Source organism: Lissotriton helveticus, chromosome 3_1 (assembly GCF_964261635.1).
Source record: "Lissotriton helveticus chromosome 3_1, aLisHel1.1, whole genome shotgun sequence".
Taxonomy (NCBI): Eukaryota; Metazoa; Chordata; class Amphibia; order Caudata; family Salamandridae; genus Lissotriton; species Lissotriton helveticus.
Genome location: NC_136061.1, coordinates 163,176,147 through 163,195,802, shown reverse-complemented (window position 1 = coordinate 163,195,802; position 19,656 = coordinate 163,176,147). Strand labels below are relative to the sequence as shown.

General features: G+C 44.7%; 1 protein-coding gene across 4 annotated transcripts in view; it reads right to left on the bottom strand.

Annotated features, from left to right (window-relative positions):
• TPST1 (tyrosylprotein sulfotransferase 1) overlaps positions 1–19,656 on the bottom strand; it is a 278,351-nt gene that overhangs the window by 9,490 nt on the left and 249,205 nt on the right. For 3 of the 4 annotated variants that reach the window (XM_078679467.1, XM_078679466.1, XM_078679468.1), the window contains exon 4: positions 4,304–4,354. The exons of the other annotated variant lie outside the window; for it this stretch is intronic. In XM_078679467.1, coding sequence (XP_078535593.1) covers positions 4,304–4,354 — 51 coding nt within the window. The remainder of the gene's footprint in view (positions 1–4,303; positions 4,355–19,656) is intronic. 4 annotated transcript variants of the gene reach the window in all.

The window sequence follows — 19,656 nt, the reverse complement described above, 5'->3', positions numbered from 1 at the left end:
CACACTGCACCCGTCCTCCGTGGGGTCCCTACTTACTCACCTTGGATGGTTCCTTGGGGTCCCAGTGGTTCTACGTCCTCTCGACACTGTCTTGACTTGAATCGTGGTTCTTATACCACTATTTTAGTATATGGTTCGGTCACCCCCTGGGGCCCACTATGTATTAGTGCTATCTACTGTCATTTCTGTTCTTAAGTATTGTGTGCTTTGTGTGCTTTGTGATTATCTCCATGTAGGAGATACTGTGTCGTACTAGATAATGTTATATTAATAAATGCATATTTTTAACACTGCTGTGTGGTTCTCCTTTCATTTAACCAATACTATAAGGTTACATTCTGGTAAAACAAGCTGCTTAACATTCCTTCAAGGCTAAGCCTGAAGGCTGCTCTCCACAGCTAGCACTTGGATAGCTTTCTAAGGTTATCTTTGACCTCTTAAATCACCATAAGGGTTGTTTGGACGGGTGCAAGGGGCATACTTTAATTAGTGGACAGCATACACCAGGCCAACTTCTCACAGAGGCCTTTGCTAGTATTAGACCAGTTAACACACCAATGTCCTGGAGATGCTCCTGCTTCACACGTTACCACTCACTAAGAAGGGCATCAGTAGACATTTGCAGGAAAATGCCTGCCTCTGTCTAAGTCATCCTGCTTTAAAAACAAAAATCTGTTTTGTAACATAACAGTGTACTTTTAGTTAGTACATAATCTATGATGGCGTTTTCAGACGTACTGTAGAATTTAAGAATTAGAAAACACGTACTAACTAGCTACTGTTGGCCACATTTGTAGCTTTGCTATATCCTTTAATTCATTCCTGAGCAGGGGAATCATCTAACCAATGCATTAGTGTCCAGTGTCCGTCCACGTCAGGTCATGTATTTTGTTGGACTCGCCTGTTTGTTCACGAGTACCCAGCGAGTGTGTGTTGTGAGTGTGTGTTTCTAAGAGGGACAAAGCCTCCTGCATCTGTAAGGAATGAAGTTGCATGTGTAATACTTTATAGCAGGATGCTCGGATGCTATAGGGTCAAGAAGGTTTATCATCATTCGGGCCAGTGCAGTCAGTAAGTCACCCAGGTTGTTCTTCTAGGACCTGGTGTTTATCTTGTTTGTGTGGTTATGGCTGCAGTCTCTGCTTCAGCCCATTTTAAATATTCAGTGTGAGTGACCATAGAGAATTGTCTTCCTATTCTTATCCATTACCTACTTAAATATCTCTTTGTCATTATAGGGACTTGTTCTTACTACTCAAAAGAAACACAACGTAGAAAAAGAGGATGCTTACCGAACGAGGGTACAGCTCAGTAACGTTTCTCTTTCCATTGCCTTTCCCCCTAGATCCCCCTGATTTCTCTTGCAGTTTGTTGTTACATGGAGCAGCATGAGATTAGGTCGGCAATAGGGAGTATAACCTATCTACACAGATTGCATGTAGAGCTACTACACATCCGACATCTGCTTCCACCGCCCACAGAGTCCAGCGGATGGCGGCCATTTTATTTTCAGATCTGCAGTCTGTTGTGCTTCTTCGCTGTACTTTCCACTTAAGCAAAAATGTCAGATGTGTCATGCAGGTTTTTATGAAGACCCTTGTGAGTGTGTATATTGGAATGTATGACATTACAACGCATGCTTTTACCACGCATGCTTTTACATCGCAGTTTTTACAACGCATACCATTACAACGCATAGCGCTTTGGGGTGCTGAATAGTGAATAGTTTAATTTACTATTCCAACTCCAGTCCCCGTGGATAGTAGGGAAGGTGTTGGATAGTAAATTAAATCTATTCCCTATCCTAGAGCGCCCCCCAGCGCAATGCGTTGTAATGGTTTGAGTTGTAAAAGTTATGATGTAAAAGCACTGCGTGGTAAAAGTTGTGTTGTAAAGGATGTTTCCCGTATATTGTTTTGTTGGTGTTACTAGGACTCCTGTTTAGGAAGGATTATAAAGTAGGTGAGTAGATCTGGTCGGGAGCTCATTCGAGTGGGTCCGGCTCTATCAAAAGCCAGCCGTGCCCCGGCCATTCTGGTACATGACAATGAAAGGTGTTCCCATGTACCTGAAAGAGGACTTTAAAAAAATCTGAGAGTTCCATTCTCTGTTACCTTAGCTCCTTAAAACTAAGACAGAACAAGGAATCTGAGGAGAAAAAATATCCATAGAGGGCAGACTGCAGAACTGAGAGCAAAGCAAGTGTTCCCTCACTCATTCATAGGCTGTGGCACCTCAATATGGAAATGTGTACCATATTTGCTTTGAACACAGCCATCGCTGTAGCATTCAAAATCCATCTCTTCCACCATCAACACGAGAAAGGTCAATCTAGTTTCTCTTTTCCTTTCTATTGTATTTGGCACTCTCCTTTCCCCACCCATACCTATGAATGATAGGCCCATATGATACATCTTTTACACATTTCTTTGATTCAAGAGTGTTTCAATACAGATACATTGTCAGAACCCCATGCTATTCTGGTATAAAGTGCTCTGCTACCCAAAAGCCCTGTCTGCGATGTTGTAAGACGAACAAATAAGGTATGAGTGGAGCCAATAGAGTAAAACATTTTCAGTATAAAGGATTGCAAGTGAGTAGTATGGAAAAGAAATAGCTAAAGAGTGGCTATAAATAGTAGTCAAAAGAAGTTGCCTTCACAGCAATGTGAGGGTGGAAAAAGTTGTAGAACTGTTGGCAACAACACAACTGAATTGTGGCATCCATCTTAGTGAAAATGGGGACAGTCACGCAGTCCAAACAAGAAAGGGATATCTGAATTCATAAACCCGCTCCTGGAAAATCTTGGCACGAAATGACCTGGGCGACGAAGACTGTGCTTTTCGCAACCTTGGCAAGTTCCACAGCTGGAATTTGCAAAAGTGTTTTGAAGAAGCATAAAGGAGGCTGGAAAGCTTCATAGTTTAAAGATGAGGTTAACCTCGGAAAATCCCCAATAGGCTCTTCTAGTAATTCCACTGCCACAAGAATGTGTCTGAGAGTACAGTGCATTATTCGAAGTTGATACTCTTTTAGCCTATGCAGTATTCATTGAAAAATAATTTATTTATTTATTTATTTATTTATATTCTTATAGAGCGCCTGACTCAATCCCCGAAGGGATATCTCCGCGCTTGTGCTCCTATTTGGTTGACTCAAAAACATGATCATGTGATGATGGCAAAAAGGTTCTCAAAACTGGGTGAATAGATGGGTTTTAAGATTTTTCCTAAAGGATGCTAGATTGGTAATTTGCTTCAACATGGGGGGGAGAGAATTCCAAAGAACAGGGCCTTTATAGAAGAGGGCGCGGCCTCCTTGTCTGGTTCTTCTAAACCTTGGGACCTGAAGTAACTGGTGACTACTGGAGCGTAAGGTGCGTCCAGGGGTGTATGATACAAACTTTTCTTTCAGGTACTTGGGTCCTGTGCCAAACAGACATTTATGTATTATACAGCATGTCTTGAATTCTATACGTTGCCTTATTGGCAACCAATGAAGCTGGTGAAGAAGAGGACGAGAGGGGGTTCTGGGTAGGGCATTAAGGACTAGCCTCGCCGCAGTATTTTGGACCACTTGCAGTTTTTTTATTTGTTCCTCATTGGCCGCAATAAGCAGGCCATTGCAGTAGTCCATCCTGCTAATTACTAATGTCTGGACTAGTGTTTTCCTATAGTTATCGGGCAAGAATGGAAAAACAGGCCGTAGCAGCCCGATAATGCGGAAGCAAGCTCCTGTGACTTGGTTGATGTGTTCTTTAAATAGGAGTGCTTGATCCAGACATACACCAAGATTTTTAACCACTTGTTTCGGACTAGGAACAGGTCCCAACTCCAAGGGCCACCATTCTGGAGACCAGAGGGGAGTAGCCCCACCGAACAACATGACTTCCGTCTTGGATACATTACACTGGAGGCAGTTTAGTGCCATCCAGTCTGACACTGCTCTCATCCCATCTGCAAAAGATTTTTGAATTGCGGGCATGAGGGTCTACTTGACTGGCACAGAGTAAAGCCTAAAAGTCTGACATTGGGACCAATTTCTTCAAGTAGAAAAGTACCTTGTCAACTAAGTTAGTGCAAACCTAGACTCAATCGCAAGATAATCACAACCACATGTTGTCACAAGTCTCTTTAGAAACGTACTTTAACTTGGGATTGGAAAACTCTGGTGTTTGATGTAAACATGCCAATAAAAAGAATGGCTAAAAAAAGATAGATACATCGATATGCTTGGTTTATATGGCATTCTTCATTACAATCACATGCACTGTAAAGCATGCTGGAGGACTGCAATACTGCACCTGTGCCGCATCTCTGAGAAAATCGGGCAGCTGAAATTCACCTTTGGAGACCTGGAAAACAATGTAAAACTCTCATACTCTATGATAAAAAAATGGGCATACATAGAGATATTCAAATTAATATTAAGATTGATGCTCACAGTTCCTATTAACAACTTTTACACTTTCCTCTTTCTACAAAATATTTGCTGGGAACATCTGGACATGACATTCTGCATTCACACAGTGAGGTTAGCACCAAAGAGACTGCCCCAGAGACAGCAACCGTGGCTGTGCGAGAGTTGCCGCCTGACCGACAAGAACTGGTGTTCAGGCGCTGCGAATCTTCACCTGTGACCAGATAAAAAGGGCTGAGAAATACTCCGAAGAAGTTGGGACTTGAGACTTTCTGCCCAATGTAAACCAGAAGCGAAAACAAGCAACTCAGTTATGTGGAGTAGTTAGTTCGGTTGTGTGATTAAATTACCTGCTTTTACTAAACAACAAGCACTGGGCTGGAAATTAAGGGCCTTATTTAGGGTTTTGTGATTGGCACACTCCATCAAAACATGGCAGATATTAAGTCTGTCATATTATCAGCCATATAGTAAGTACTGTAGGCTATAGTACAACAGACGGGACATCTAGCAAATTTGTAACTAGGTATCCCATCCGGTAAACCCTAAATAAGGCGGTATATTATTGTTTCAGTTAGTTGGTTGTTGAATTTTGAGCTCTCCCCCGCCCCATACTACCTCCAAGAGAAGCCTGTGACATCTCACCCTCACTACCCTGAGAGTCAAGTGCAAGGAGGGTATACGTGACCCAGTTTGCAGAGCCATAGTAGGACGGACCCCAGGAGACCAGTGACACAACCGTCATGGTCAGGGTCCGGTAGCCCCTGTCTGCCCTGTGGACCCAAGAATGGGTTTTGCAAATGCAGCAAAGAGCTGCTTTGTCTTGCAAATAGATGTGTTCTGACCAATATAATGCATTAGAGCCCTTTTCAAATCTGTGTGCAATGCTCTTTCTGCCACCTTGTTAGGGTTTGAAAAGAAACATCGTCAACTCAGTAGTATGATTCATATGAAATGCAGAGACCACCTTTGGCAGGATGCAAGGATTTGTCCTCAGGTCAACTTTGTGTTCCACCGTTAAAAGCCTGCAACTCAAAAGCCCTATGCAAGGAAGAGATTCCCAAGAGTTTTTTCTGGCTCAAATGGAGGTCCTCGGAGTCCTTTGAGAATCACATTCACTTACTAATTTGCTTACTAATGTAATAATAGAGACAAAGTATCCATTTTTCTGCATAGCAAAATGGTAATGCAAGTTCTGCATACATTTCTAGGGTAGGTATAGGTAGCCAAACTCTAGGACCACAGCTAATAAACTGCATGTTCATTTGAGATTTGAATGCCTCAATTGACCCTGAGGCTGTGTTAAGAGGTCCGATCTGATGGGTAACTTCTCGTGTGGGTGAACAGACGTTTCCAGCAGTGCTGAGTACCGAGTTTGCCTTGTACACATTGGTGCAACGAGAATGACAACGTAGATATCTGCCTTAGCTTCCTCTCTGCATAAGGGAGCAGAGGTAGTAGAGGGAGCATGTAAGCAAATATCCCTGACCCATTCATCCACAGTGCATTGGCCATGGAGAGTGGGTGTGGGCATTGGAAACAAAGCTTGTGCATTTTTGCTTTATCTATGATGGCAAACAGATCGACTGTGAGCATTCCATCATTTTTGGAAGTACTGTTGAAGTACTTGAGGTTACATCTCCCACTCGATTACTTGTTGATGCATCCTAATTAATAAGTCCGCTTGATGCTGAATGGCTCAGTGCCATATTGTTTGTGCTAACACTGAGTGGCAGGATGACTGAATGCCCTTTTGCTTCTGGATTTATTACATGACAGTCATATTGGCTGTCCTCACAAATACTATTTTGCTTTGAATAAGTGTGTAAAACACTCTGAGTGCCACATATATCTCTGTCAGCTCAAGACAGTTGTGATTCTTTTGTTGTTATTGCGCTCAGGTACCCAAATAGTCATCTGCAGCTGAGGGTGCACAAGTGGACTGCCCAGCAATACATGATTCTTCTACCTTTTAAAACTGTGCTGAACTCTGGCTCTACTGTCATGTGGTTACATTAGTCCTGAGTAGGAACACCACATTTTACATGGTAAAGTTTTTTAAGTTGTCTTCCTTTCTTAAACACAGTGATGTTTGACAAATTTTTCATCGCGTGCCTGTGCAGGATAATATTCTCTGAAACAGCAGTGCTTACATTTCCACTTGATAGGCATATTATGACTATACCATGGACATCCTGTACAAGGGGTGAGTTCACTACGCAAAATGTTGTTGTTGCCTCCGTTTGGCGACAGAGCTATCACAATAGAATCAATAATAGCAGCCTAACTAAAAGCCCGACATGGCAACATGTGTGATGTTTATTATACATACTGAGAAACAAAAAGAATGCTGGCCCTCAAAGTGACTTGACCTCATAAATTGTGAGAATACAAACAAAGGAAAAAACCTTTTTGTTTGTATGGGTTATTTTATTTGAACCCTTTTCTTATCGATTTTTAATCATTTTGAAAAACATTTCATGGGTAAGAAAAACACTAATTACAAACATTTACAATATTTACAAACTATCATACATGCTCAATATCATACAATAACAAAATAACATATAAGCAAAAAAATCCACAATTATACAAGCTTCTCAAACAAGAGAAAAAACAATAATTCGACCAACACAAATAGTTAATCTTTGCGAAGATTCAAATCATTAGAATGCCCAACCAGGGTCAAAAAACAGAAACAGGCAACAGAAATTTGAATTAGAACTCTTCAATCAATTAGATTATGAGAAACAACTCAAGCGAATTTTTTCTATATCAAAAATTGCCTATTTGCCGTTTTGCCGTTTTGCCGACGCGTTTCGAATCTGGATGCAATCTCAGATTCTCCTCAGGGCTCTGTCAGTGTGGTATTCTTTATATTTGGAAACGCGGTCCCGCGATCCAATTATTCAAATGAAGTAGGGCTTTCGGTTTAAACAGAGATTCTTAAAATTGTGGGGCACGGTGACGCTACTATTTCTTTTCGTGCTCTGAATCTTCCTCTCGCAAATCAGGGGCGCTGCCGCCTGGTACTACAAATCAATGGCAGGTTGTTAAACCGGTCCCAGCGAGCCTTGGTCGTCGAACGAAGGACAGGCTGGGGGACAGACAGGAGTTGCCTCCGCGGTGTTTCACAGAGCGTGCTTCAATCGTGCTGGTTCCTAAGAGAAGGTATCTACCATTACTTTGCGCAAAAACGCCGTGTTGGCTTTATTATACATACAGCATCACTTCCTTATTTAGTCAGAGGAGCTTTTTGCTGACATCGAGAGGCAATCGCATGCCGGAATCCCAGCCCAGGTGATTCCTGTCTACCTCTTGTAAGAGATGTTGCCCTGCTCTCCACTAAGACGTGTAGTCTGATGACACTTACCCACAGTTAATGGGGAGTTTGATCACCGTATAGGTGATTCGCCCACCCATGGCACACTAGGGGGCTCATTAGGATCGCGGACGGACTTGAGTCCGTCCGCGACCCCAGAGTAGGAGGGAACGTCTGCATGGGCAGCGGCGTTCCCTCCGTGAAGATTAGGATGTGACCGCCAGGGTGGCGGTCACATCCTCTATCTTTAACATTGCGGCGGGTGCAGCTTCAAGCTGCACCTGCCGCAATGTTAAAAATGCATACATTGCATTTGTATGCAGAAAGCGGCAGGCACCGCGCGGTGCCTGCCGATTTCTGCATACAAATGCAGGGGCATACCATGGGTACCCCCCATGTGCACCCCCCACCCCCCCTTCACCCAGGGGGCCCTAATATGGCTGGCGGTGTCTGATAGCCAGCCATGTTACAGCTTTTCCGCCGCGGTTGTAAGTCAACCGCGGCGGAAAAGCGGCGGACTGAAACCAGGACCCACCACCCATCCTAATGTGGCGGTGGGTCTTTGGTGGGTCCGCAGAGGATTTTCCGCATCCTCCGGGCCGGCGGTGGCTTCCGCCGGCCCGGAGGATGCGGAAAATCCTACATCCTAATGAGCTCCTAGGTTAGGTAGTACTAGGTAGGAGTAAAATATATAACAGTACTTATTTGCCAGCATATATTCACAGTTATAGCACAATGGTCGAATTGTTTATCTTCTTCACCATTCTCATCATGCTAATTATGTTATTCTGTTTCCTTCTATTGATTGTTGCAGGGCATGTATTTTACTCAAGAATCACAATGCTTCAATTAATATTGAAACTGCATTTTGTGTACTTCTTGGGTACATCTTTGGGTATGCAAACGAAAAGGTTCTAGATCTGTTAACACGATTTCATGGAGAGTCAGATTGTCATGTTCTGAGGTTGTCTAATCCATTTGTTGCCTTGTCAGGTTAGGGGTACAGATGATGCACTGTGAGCTGGCAGGTCTTAGGCCAACATATCCCAATGGTATGGTTGTAATCAGTCTTGCACAGTTCTGATGTTTATGTTGTCCAAAATAGGCACAGATTTAATTGGGAAGAACAAGTCGTACAACACTACCAATACTAAATCCCTTCCTTTACCTGTCACTTATGACCACTGCCTGGACAAACACTCCTTTAGACGGCACATGTGCAGCTCAGCATGTGGCCCTACCGCAGTACGAGGCCATCATCAGCATCAGTTTGATGACCATCCTTTACTGTTAAGGGACATAATGTTTGAAAATAAGGAAGAAGCCTTTGATATGCCATCCCCTCTCTTGGCTGGGATAGGCTTCCATATCACAAAGTTTACAACTGCCCTTAAAAACGGTTGTATCGGTTGTGAGCAGAGATTTGACTTTGACATGCAGCAATGACAGGGCAGCTAAGTGTGTGCAGGGCATTGCCGGCGGCTTCAGGTAATTTTCAGCCAATTGTCAAGACAAAGAAAGACATGAAAGATGCTGTTACACTGTGATGACTAGATATTTAGTAGGGACCATCAGGGCTATTATGACTAAGACAGCGTTTATATGCTGGATGAATGAGTATGTGAAAGTATGTGTCCTTGAAATTGAGGTTGTCATGTAATTTCCTAGGCACAGCAGCGGAATGAAAATTAGGGTAAGAGGAAACAAGTTGAGAACCAAAATAAATACCCCAAATTGTATTTGGATAGCCTCCATCTCTTATAATTTGCAAAGTCTGTAATCTGCCATAACCAGTTGTAAATGTAGCAGACTGTTTGCATGTATGGTACAAACTTATGTTAGTAAAGCCATAACAGGGGGAGCAGAGGTTTGAGGAGAAGGTTGCAGGTGAAAACCAAAAGAACAATAGAATCTTGGTTAGCCAAAAAAATAGTATTATGATTTGTTGTAAACCAACTCAGCCAAGGGCCACCGAGTTACCAGCTACTCTTGTTGATTCATAACATAGCAGCAGAGGTATTGTTCTAAGGATTGGTTCTAAGGATTCAGTCGGTCTGCCAATAAGTTTGGAGACGATGAGTGGCTGATTAGTGTGTTTCAGAAATGTTCTAATGCTCAACAATTTTTCTCGACAGATTGTAATCTACGGAACAAGCGGCCCAAAGAGACAATAGATGTTTCACCAACGGGTCCAGCTCAAGGCAGCACATTTATCGCCACAGACATCAAACCCTGCACCCTAAACCATTGATGTATTGGGGCTAAACCCTCAGGAAGGCAGAAGAGGCAGGGAGAACAGAGGTCACAAAACCCTTCAATAACCCGACCGCAGCGCCGGCATAAGAGACGCTCAGGTGAGTGTCTCGTGATTGACACACGTCGGGAAGGAAGATCGCTCAGTATTACTGTTGCGTTGGCCCCAAGGACAGCGCTGAAGCCTACCAGAGCTTCACTGGCATAACGAAACTTGAGGGGGCCTCCCTGCAAGGCACATACAGGGGCCACCTCCGGGCTCAATCAGGAGCTCTGCAGCCAGAGTGCTGTGCTGAGGGGGCCCCGCACCGTGGGGGCTGCGGGGGGCTGTGTTACGCCCCTTGCGAGTTCTGGGACGCCGGAAGGGGGCGGCAGAACAAATCCCATTCAAGGTGAGCCTGTTTGTGCAGGGTAACCGAGACAAAGTGAGCCTGCTAAGCAGAGGCCACATAATAAAACGAGGAGAATGGAGGGTAGGCGGGACTGTACACAGTGAGCCCACTAGAGCAAGACCTCCACGCCGGGAATAGGGACCTGCTAGTGCAGGGCGTCACCCCAACTTACCTGAAACGCGCTCTGGAGAGTCTGCTGCGCAGAACCAAAATAAAACAGGAAGTGGGGTGGGGTCAACCCTCCCTTTGTCCTGTGTCAGGGTGGTACGCCATGTTTTTTTTTCCACCGATTAATATAACGCAAACTCAACCAGAAGGTACTGTATCGCTTTACATGAGCACCACTTCCGTTACACAAGGACACATTCATTTTTTGATAGGCGCTAGGAGATTAAGTGATTTGCCCAGAATCACAGAATGCTGAGCCGATGCCGAGGCTCGAACCTGGTTCCCCAGCTCCAAAGTCAGCTGCTCTAACAGTAAGGCTACATCCTCTCCCCATGTTGGGGAGGGATGGGAGACATAGAATGTAAATTGCTTTGGAGGGTTCTGGTGTGGTGCTGTAGCTCACTTCGTAACTCTGGTGGCGAGGAAGACTTACGAGGAGGTAATGCAACTTTAGCTAATGCCATCAGCAAGTTGAAACGACAAACGCCCGCTATGGTAAGATTCCCTTACAATCATGCAGTAGCTGACTTCAGTCATTGGCTCCTTCGCAGTACAACATGGCAGGTTCTCATGACTGAACAGTGTGATGTCTGCTTTAAAATACAGTTTCTGTCACCAGTACTGGTGATCTATACCACCTAATTGATCAGACACCTATTTCTTAAATTAATTGATATAGTGAGCCAGGACATGAGATGGTTATACGTCCACGTTTAAAAAAAATATATATATATATATATATATATATATGTTTGTAGATACATCAAGTAGGGTATTCTTCAGGACAAAAGAAGGAAGTGCGACAGCCCTTGGTGTTTGGGAATTCACAAGAATAAACCTATTAACTCCTCCGAGAAACGTCGACGTACAACCATTTCATGTACTGGCTCACTTTAGCAATTAATTTAAGAAATAGGACTGACTAAATTGAAAGACCTGAAAAGGACGTAGAATTTATGTAATTGTCTTGTTTATTGTTTGAATTTGAAAGGTCACCCATTTGCACTATATGTCACCACAGTCACCCATTGAATTGTCTGTGTATTTGTATTATGTTTTCTTTGTCAGACAGCCCCCATTGGTATTATCTTTTTGTATAAAACTGTTTATACAATTGGCGAGAAAAATAGACCAAATAATTTAATACATATATATTTTTGATAAAGTGAGGTGTGGTACATTTATAAAAGTTCACTATTGATTGTGAAAGAAATAATCAGGTTCTGAACTAGTTCCCCGTGGTACTTACTCAACTGAACTACTTGTAGCTTTTTAAAAAATATTTTTATTGGGGTTTAAAACTTCTGTGTGACAACACCACCAGTGCAACGGTGGACCCTAAATGTATGTTACGCAATTTACTTTAATCTCTGGCAAATACTGCTTCTTACAACAAGTTTGAAGTGCACTGACGCAAGCGGTTGGGCAACAGGCCTTTCCCACAATTTACCCTAAAAGTGGGTTTTGATTTATTTACACAAGCAGACAGTCCAGGTTTTTCCCAGCTTGCTGTGTCAGCCATAATGTGGATTTTGGCTGCCTGGAAACCGGGCCCGCCCCAACTGGCAGCGGGGCGGGTTTCTGCTCAGGCTGCGCACTTTCTCAGAATGAAGAGTGAAGTAATCATTCCCTAACGATGCTGTGTGTGGGACTTCTTTTCATGTGGCCTGGCACACGTCTCCCTCCTCACGCTCGCAGTAACCCGCGTGACAGAGAGCAGACTGGCATTTCAGAGCTAGTGCATCTGTCGCCATGAGAGGGACGAGGGGCTGTTTCTTTTACCCATTGTGCCCACAAACACAAATACGACAATACAGGGACCCCAAGCAATACCCCAAAGAGTTTGTAGCATTCACTTGTATTGTTAACTGTGCGCGGACAGAAGGGATTTTTACAACTGGCTCTGTATTATGATTCTATTCGTAAAGCACGTAAAGCGTCATGGCACTACACAGACACCATACAGCTGGCAGCAAATACATGAAAAGGTCAAGAGCCAAGTTTTGACTCGTTTTCTAAGGATCACAATAGAGCCTAGGTTCCCAACTGTGCGCCGCGGCGCCCTGGTGCGCCATTATGAGTTGCCAGGGGCGCCGCGCAGGATGTGGGAAAATAGCATCTGGCCGTGTGCTGAACAAGACGCTCTACCAGGGCCTGAATGCAGCGAGCAATTGAATGCTATTCCAGCTGCAGCGCAACATAACGGGGAGTAAGAAATGCCACCTGCATAATGCAGGAACATGGTTTGGCACAGTAAGAGCACAGTGCTGCCATACGGGCATAGGTGCATACATACGTGCTTTCATTCACAGACGTAATCTCCGCGTACCCCGTAATGCTCAGCAAACTGTTGAACATTATTTCTGCCCGCCGTGTTCTGCCATGCCTTGTGGGACCCTCTTCTCAAATTACATAGGTAAGAGGGCAGATTCACTGCTCGCTCATGATTAACTTATTTATTTTGTCAAGTCGAGTTTGAACGGGACAAGTGTTAAATAAATGTCTGTGCAGTGGCCCACAGTCTCGTCGGAAAACAGGACAGCATCTTAAAGAACATGTAGGGCAGGCTTCTCGCAGCACAAGATAAACTTTAAAGATTTCAAATATTGCTACTTCACACAGCCCTTTTATAATTATATGCTGGCTGCTGTTCCCGCACTTTATGTGAACTTATTTATTTATGCGTTTTTATATAGTGCAGACTTTACCCGAAGGCGTCAGAGCGCTTCACAATAGGAACAGAACTGATACATGAGGAGGAAATTACAAGTGAACAAATTACAAAAGCAGACGTTAAGTTACATGAGGTAAAAGTGACAATTGTGAGCAAACAAAATACATGAGGTAGCAAACGGTGCAATACAGGAAAAAAAAGTGACAAGTGTGCAGGTTACAAGAGAAAAAAAAGTACAATTAGAGGTATAATACTGCAATATATGCTAGACACTCGGGCACAAGAACAAACGTTACGTAGGCAATGGTGGCACTTGTGCAAGTATCGAAAGCAAACAAAATGTGAGAGGTAGCAAACAGTGTGTTACCAGAGAAAAGTGGCGTGTGCATGTTACAAAAGAGTACTAAACACAGGTAGAAGGATAATAATGTAATAAATGGCAAACACTCCAACCACAAGAACACACTGGGAAGGCACTATCATAGTCATGGAGAAAAGCATTTTCAGTAATGGGAGGTCTTCCTTCAGGTTCCTGCCTTCCTACACCGGCCTGATTTCATAAATCTGAAACTCCAGTGGGCAAACTCGTGGCTGTGGAAATAGGCCACATTGCAGCCAGGATTCATTTCACGGCCCTACTCCTGACCCCAGTCTAACCTTCCATACGTTTTTCCATGTTTCAAAACTTTTTCTGGGACTGGTACTACCCGTCCCTATTTCTTACACTTGACTAGCTTCAACCTCGGATGAGATATTGTAGCGCTGAAATTTGTGGTCATTCTCCCCACTCAATGAGGGTGAAAGGATTGTTTCCTCACTGTTAACAGGCACACATTGTGTCTTGTATGTACCGGAGCAGCCTGTGACCCAGAATTGAAGGACACAAGCCTCTCTTATTAAAAAGACAGGGATATATCAGTGCCCAATGCACATGAATACAGAGCAATCCAGAGATGTGGATGTGGAGTGTAATTAATATTGTTTAATTAGGGCTCTTGTATTGCAGTATATAATGCACAATTAGGCTGGTTCTACTCCCGGAAGCAACTGGCAGAAGCCCAGACCTTCATCTACTACTACTGTACTAGCTTCTCATGCCACTTGTTCTTCTGCTGCCCTGCTGTCTTGCCATGTGGCTTGCTCGGTTAAGATGGACTGGAGGGTGTGCAAAGTGACTTTTTCTCCCACCATCGAGCAGACTTGGCATGTGAAAAGCTCCCCACATGAACTTGCTTTGTGCCTGCCTGTATCCCAGACCTACTTGTCTGCCTTGCAAACAGAATTAGCTTGGTCCCCCTTATTCGCCTTCCAACTGACTTTGGCCACGTCCTTCTTGCTTGTCGTACAATCGGTCTCAGTCTCAGTCCAACTGGCATGCCATGCATATCTTAACCTGACCACCACTGACCTGGGATGTAACTCGGTCTACCACCTCCACCTTGTGCAACTGACTACCTTATTCATACCAGCATGCTACACAACTGCCTCTTGCCCGTCCATTCTTCCTGCCATGAGACTGGCTCTACCCTGTTTCCAATTTAAGAAAGTACATATTCATCAACAATTTGAAAAATTAAATAAAGTCAACAGGTGATTGTATCGTTTCTCACTTAACGAGTTCTAATTGAACAACTATTAGATTTTTATTTTGTTACAAATATGATTATAATACATTCATCGCATTCCAATTAATTTCAAGAAGACAACTGGAAGTACTCCCGAGGTCGGGCTTACATCCCCCCACCGGTAAAAAAAATGGTGGGGAGCCACGGCCAACTGCCAATTAGGTCAAGGGAGCCACAGGTCTAAAAAGTTTGGGAACCACTGCAATAGAGGATTGCGTCAGCAGGTATATAAGAAGGGAGCCCGCCGCCTAGCGGTGGACACCGGAAGCACGATCACCAGAAGAGCTCAGCGTGTGGAAGGATCTGGGGCAGAGCTCAAGCACAAGATCCGAGGGCGCGTCTGGGTTTGCCCCTGCTGAACTCAAGCTCACTGCCAGAAGTAAGAGAGTCAGCTCCCAGATTCAGTCCCCAGTGCGAGTACAACTCTAGGGTCACTGCTAAAGCCGGTGTCTATTTTGTTGTTTTGTGCAGAAGTGCCTAGAAGCCCCGTGAACAGACTGATAGCTATGAATACTGCCACCACGACAAGATTGGACAGAAGAATCTACCTAGTCAGTCGCTTAATAAGACTGGAGAAAACACTTGGAAGCCGGAGTCTCTGTATACAGACAAAAATTGGCCAATGGCCCTGTGCAGGCTGGCTCTACCAAACTGTTGGGCTGGGACCTTAGAACATATCAACATAGTCTGAAGATGAGCTCAGTATGAACATTCATCAAGAGAAGAGGCTCCCGACTGCAGGCACCCACCAAGCCCTGCCCAGAAATGTGCGACCTCAACAGATAATCTCATGTGATGTCACACTCTGGAACTCCAAGACCTTCCCATAATGAAGCAATTGGCCAAGACCAGAGCATTGATCCTATATCCAATAGCCTGCTCTGTTCTCCGTTACCCTTGAATAAGAGCAGAGTCGACCGAGTTTGAGGCTACCGTATCATCTTCCGAAGGACTCAATATGCAGGATAAGCTTGTAGGGTTTTCTTTGCAGGGATTCGAGGTCTGTGTTGAGATCTCCATCGAATCCTCACTCGTGGAGACATGGGCATATCCTGTGTATTGTGCACTCCTTTCTCTTAGTTCATAATCTCTGAAAGGCACCTCTCGCCTGACGTAGACTGCTGCTTGCGCTCACCGGGTTGAGTCTCTCACCAGGCTTCCATCATCCTGGGAATGGCTGGCGGGAAGTGACTGCACTGATTTGATCCCCGCTTAGCCTGCCTCAGCCTCCAGGCACCCGTCTCCCGTCTTGACCCTTTCCTCATCCTTAGCTGTCATCATGTCAAGCTGATCCGAAGCTGTGCAGCTCAATTAAGATATCTCTCATGATTGGGTGATATCAGCTGCAGACTTTCTTCTGATCCCCCAGGCAATGTCTGACAATGTTCACAGTCTCAAAGCCGGCCCGGTGCATTGGTTGCTTGGTTGCTTGGCTGCCCATTGCCCTTCCCCCAGTCCCACTAGAAAGACCCACACTGTCCCTTGAGACGTATTGATCTGTTTATCTTCCTGCAGACTCACACAGGTCTCTATATAAACACTTTATAACAAATGCCTTACTGGGTTTTTATTGTACATAGTTAAGTCCATTTTATTGTTTTTCTGAACATGGCATTACAATCGCTTTTGCGTATTATTTTAGAAATACTTTGATTCTATCTTATCCTTTGTGTCTGTTGATTTTCGCATCAACCAGCAGATATCATTGAATTAGGTTTTGAGCTTTGCCTTCACTACTAAAAGGTGAGGCAAGGCTACTTCAAGTTTCTAGCGCCTGCCTCCGCGAAGCGCAGGATTACTGCATTGCGTGACCTCAGCTGATACTTTTAAGCCTGTAGCCTCTCTGTCAGTGTAACTCTTCTGGCCACTTCGTCACAACAGCAATGATCAGGTAACAAGAGGAGTTCAGGCATTAAAGCCCATGGTGGCCAACATGGATGTGTGAGAAGTATCAAAACCGAGGAGTCTGACCATGGAAACATGATAAATCAAGCAAGGATACGGGTCCAGATTTGGCAACTTGAGGAGTTGAAGCATGGAAACCCGGGGAATCATGGCACGAGTCATTAGAGAGTAGCAACACGAACATGTATTTATTTATTTATTTAAGTTTTGTATAGCGCTAGCTAGACCCGAAGGTAGCAGAGCACTTCACAACGGATACAGATAAGTATCAACATAACAGGTGGGTCGAGCAGGGTAGGGAAAGTATGGGAAAGCATAGTAGGAAGTAAATATCTATACATTGATAGCATGAAGGCGACATGGCGGAGAACAAAGGAGAGTCATCAGGTTCTCGCTGGGACAAAAAGACAGTGAACTATTAAAGTCAGACGGTGATTCTCGTTACGATCCAGCTCGCTCAAGAAAGAAGGTTTTGAGTAGTGTCTTGAATTTTAGGAAGGAGGTTGTCATCCTGATGTGTGGGGGGATGGAGTTCCATATTTTAGGAGCATTTCCCGCAAAGGACCTGTTAGATCTTTTGCGTTTCTGTGATTTCAGAGGTATGAGTAGGAGCGTGTTGGAGCTTCTGAGGGTCCTGGACTGACCGGCTCTCTTGAGTTTATTGGTCAGATATTCCGGTTTACCTGTATGCAGGGCTTTGTGTGTGAGGCAGGCTGTGCGGAAGTTGGCTCGATGATTAATAGGAAGCCATTTCAGGTCCTTGAGAGCCGGGGAGATGTGCTCATATTTCTTAGTTCCTGTGACCATTCTAGCTGCTGCATTCAGGGTAGCCGTCAGAGGACCTAGGTGAGATTTGGCTGTTCCAGTCAGAGTAGCAATGCCATAGTCGATCCTGGAGAGTACCAGTGCCTGAGTGGCCTGTTTCAGGTCTTTCAAGGGGAGGAAGGGTTTAAGTTTGTAAAGAAGTTTCAGGTTAAGGAAAGCACTTTTGGCAGTTTTAGAGATGTGTTCTTTCATGTCCAGTTTTGGGTCCAGAGTGATCCCCAGTGATTTGACGGAGGTTGTAGGAACAAGAGGAACATTGAGGGCGTTTAAAGCTTTGAGCCATTCGAGTATTTGGGCATTTTCATTTTTGTTTGAGATGAGGAGCACTTCTGTCACTTCATGTGAGGAGTCGGATCATAGAAACCTGTGATGCCCGTACACGGACCCATGAGAACTCCAAGTGCTAAACAAAATAGTCAGGCTAAATCAAGGACATCCATCTAGGGCCACTCTGGTAAAATGAAACTGGTGTTGAAATCTAGAAGAAACATATTTATTTTATTTACTTTATTGATTTAGGACATACGCATAATGATGTGTTGGCACATCACAGGTCAGCACGGTGGCAGGAAGAACACCAACACCTGGATAGTGCCAGTCACATGGCCTCCCTAAATCTAAAATAGATCAATGCCCCTGACGGGCAGGCGGTCCAGTAGGGCAGCTGCATATCCCTTTTCAGTCAACATCTGCATAGCACATGCTATCCTACAGCTCATCAGGGGCAGATGACCCCAACTCATCCTTTCTCTGGATGACAAGTCTTTGCATGCTCTGCAAGATATTCAAATGGCTACCCCTGAACATCAAATGGCTACCCCTGAACACCAGGCGCATCGTCACGCAAGCCCTCATCACAAGAAGACTAGAGTACGTCAATGCACTCTACACCGGGATCTCCAACCATCTCCTACACCGACTTAAGACCATCCAGAACATCGCAGTGAGACTCATCCTCAACCTCCCATGGTGCACACACAGCTCACCACACCTCAGAAATCTCCACTGGCGCCCCATTCCAGAAACACAGCCAAATCATACTCCTCACTCACGCTTACAAGTGTGACAACACAACATCGTACTAACATACCTGAACAACCGAATAGACTTTCACCAACCATCCAGAAACCTACGCTCAGCCGTACTCTCATTCGCGCACACACCCAGCATCCACCAGAGCAGAACGCGAGGTCGAGCATTTTCATACATCACATCCAAGACATGGAATGACCTCCATCAGGGTCTCTTCCTTACTTCTTGAACTCTGCAAGAAGCTGAAGACCTGGCTCTTCGAATAATTCAGCGGGTCTGACACATAACATCCTTCGTCTTACGCCAACACGCCTGCTCCAGTGTCTGGAAACCCTCACAGGTGATTAGTTGAGCCATACAAATCTACATAACATAACAACCGATAGAGGGTTCCCCACAAGTCCCCTCTGGATACTTGAGAGAGGAGGGGTAGCTGGAGCTGTAGATCCTGTTGGATCCGTAGCCGGACTCAGTGGCTATAGGGTGTGAACAAGACGTCCTGCGAGGATCTAAGCTACCTCCAGGCAGGTCTTCACTGAAAATAGTCTACAGCCATGAGCCAGAAATGGATGGACCCACGATGGGTCTGAGACGCTGCATCAGAAGCGGTTTAGGGACAGCTTTGTCAGAGTGGCCTCACCCTACGCAGGGAACCATTGCAATGTGCAGAATCCCATATGTACTCTCACAGCTGGCCATTCTCACAACTCTATGCACATATACAGAAACCGTGGTTATTCAGGGGGAGGTTAGGGACTCCAGTTATGGGGGACTGAACAGATAGTCCAGCGTACAAGTGAAAATCAATGAACGTGAGCCTCCATGTAGACTGGTGAGTGGCAGTAGTCAGCCTGTGCAATGATTATGGGTACGCTTTGGGATCATCCAGAGTCCATCGAGAAAGCCTTCTTGTGCTTCGCTGGCTGGCACCTTTCATGGACTCACTCATCAGGTTCAATGGCCAAAAAACACAGGGTCAGCCAGACAGGTATGCTATTTATGGACATTTTTGTGGTCCAGTTTGAGCTCCAGGAATAACAT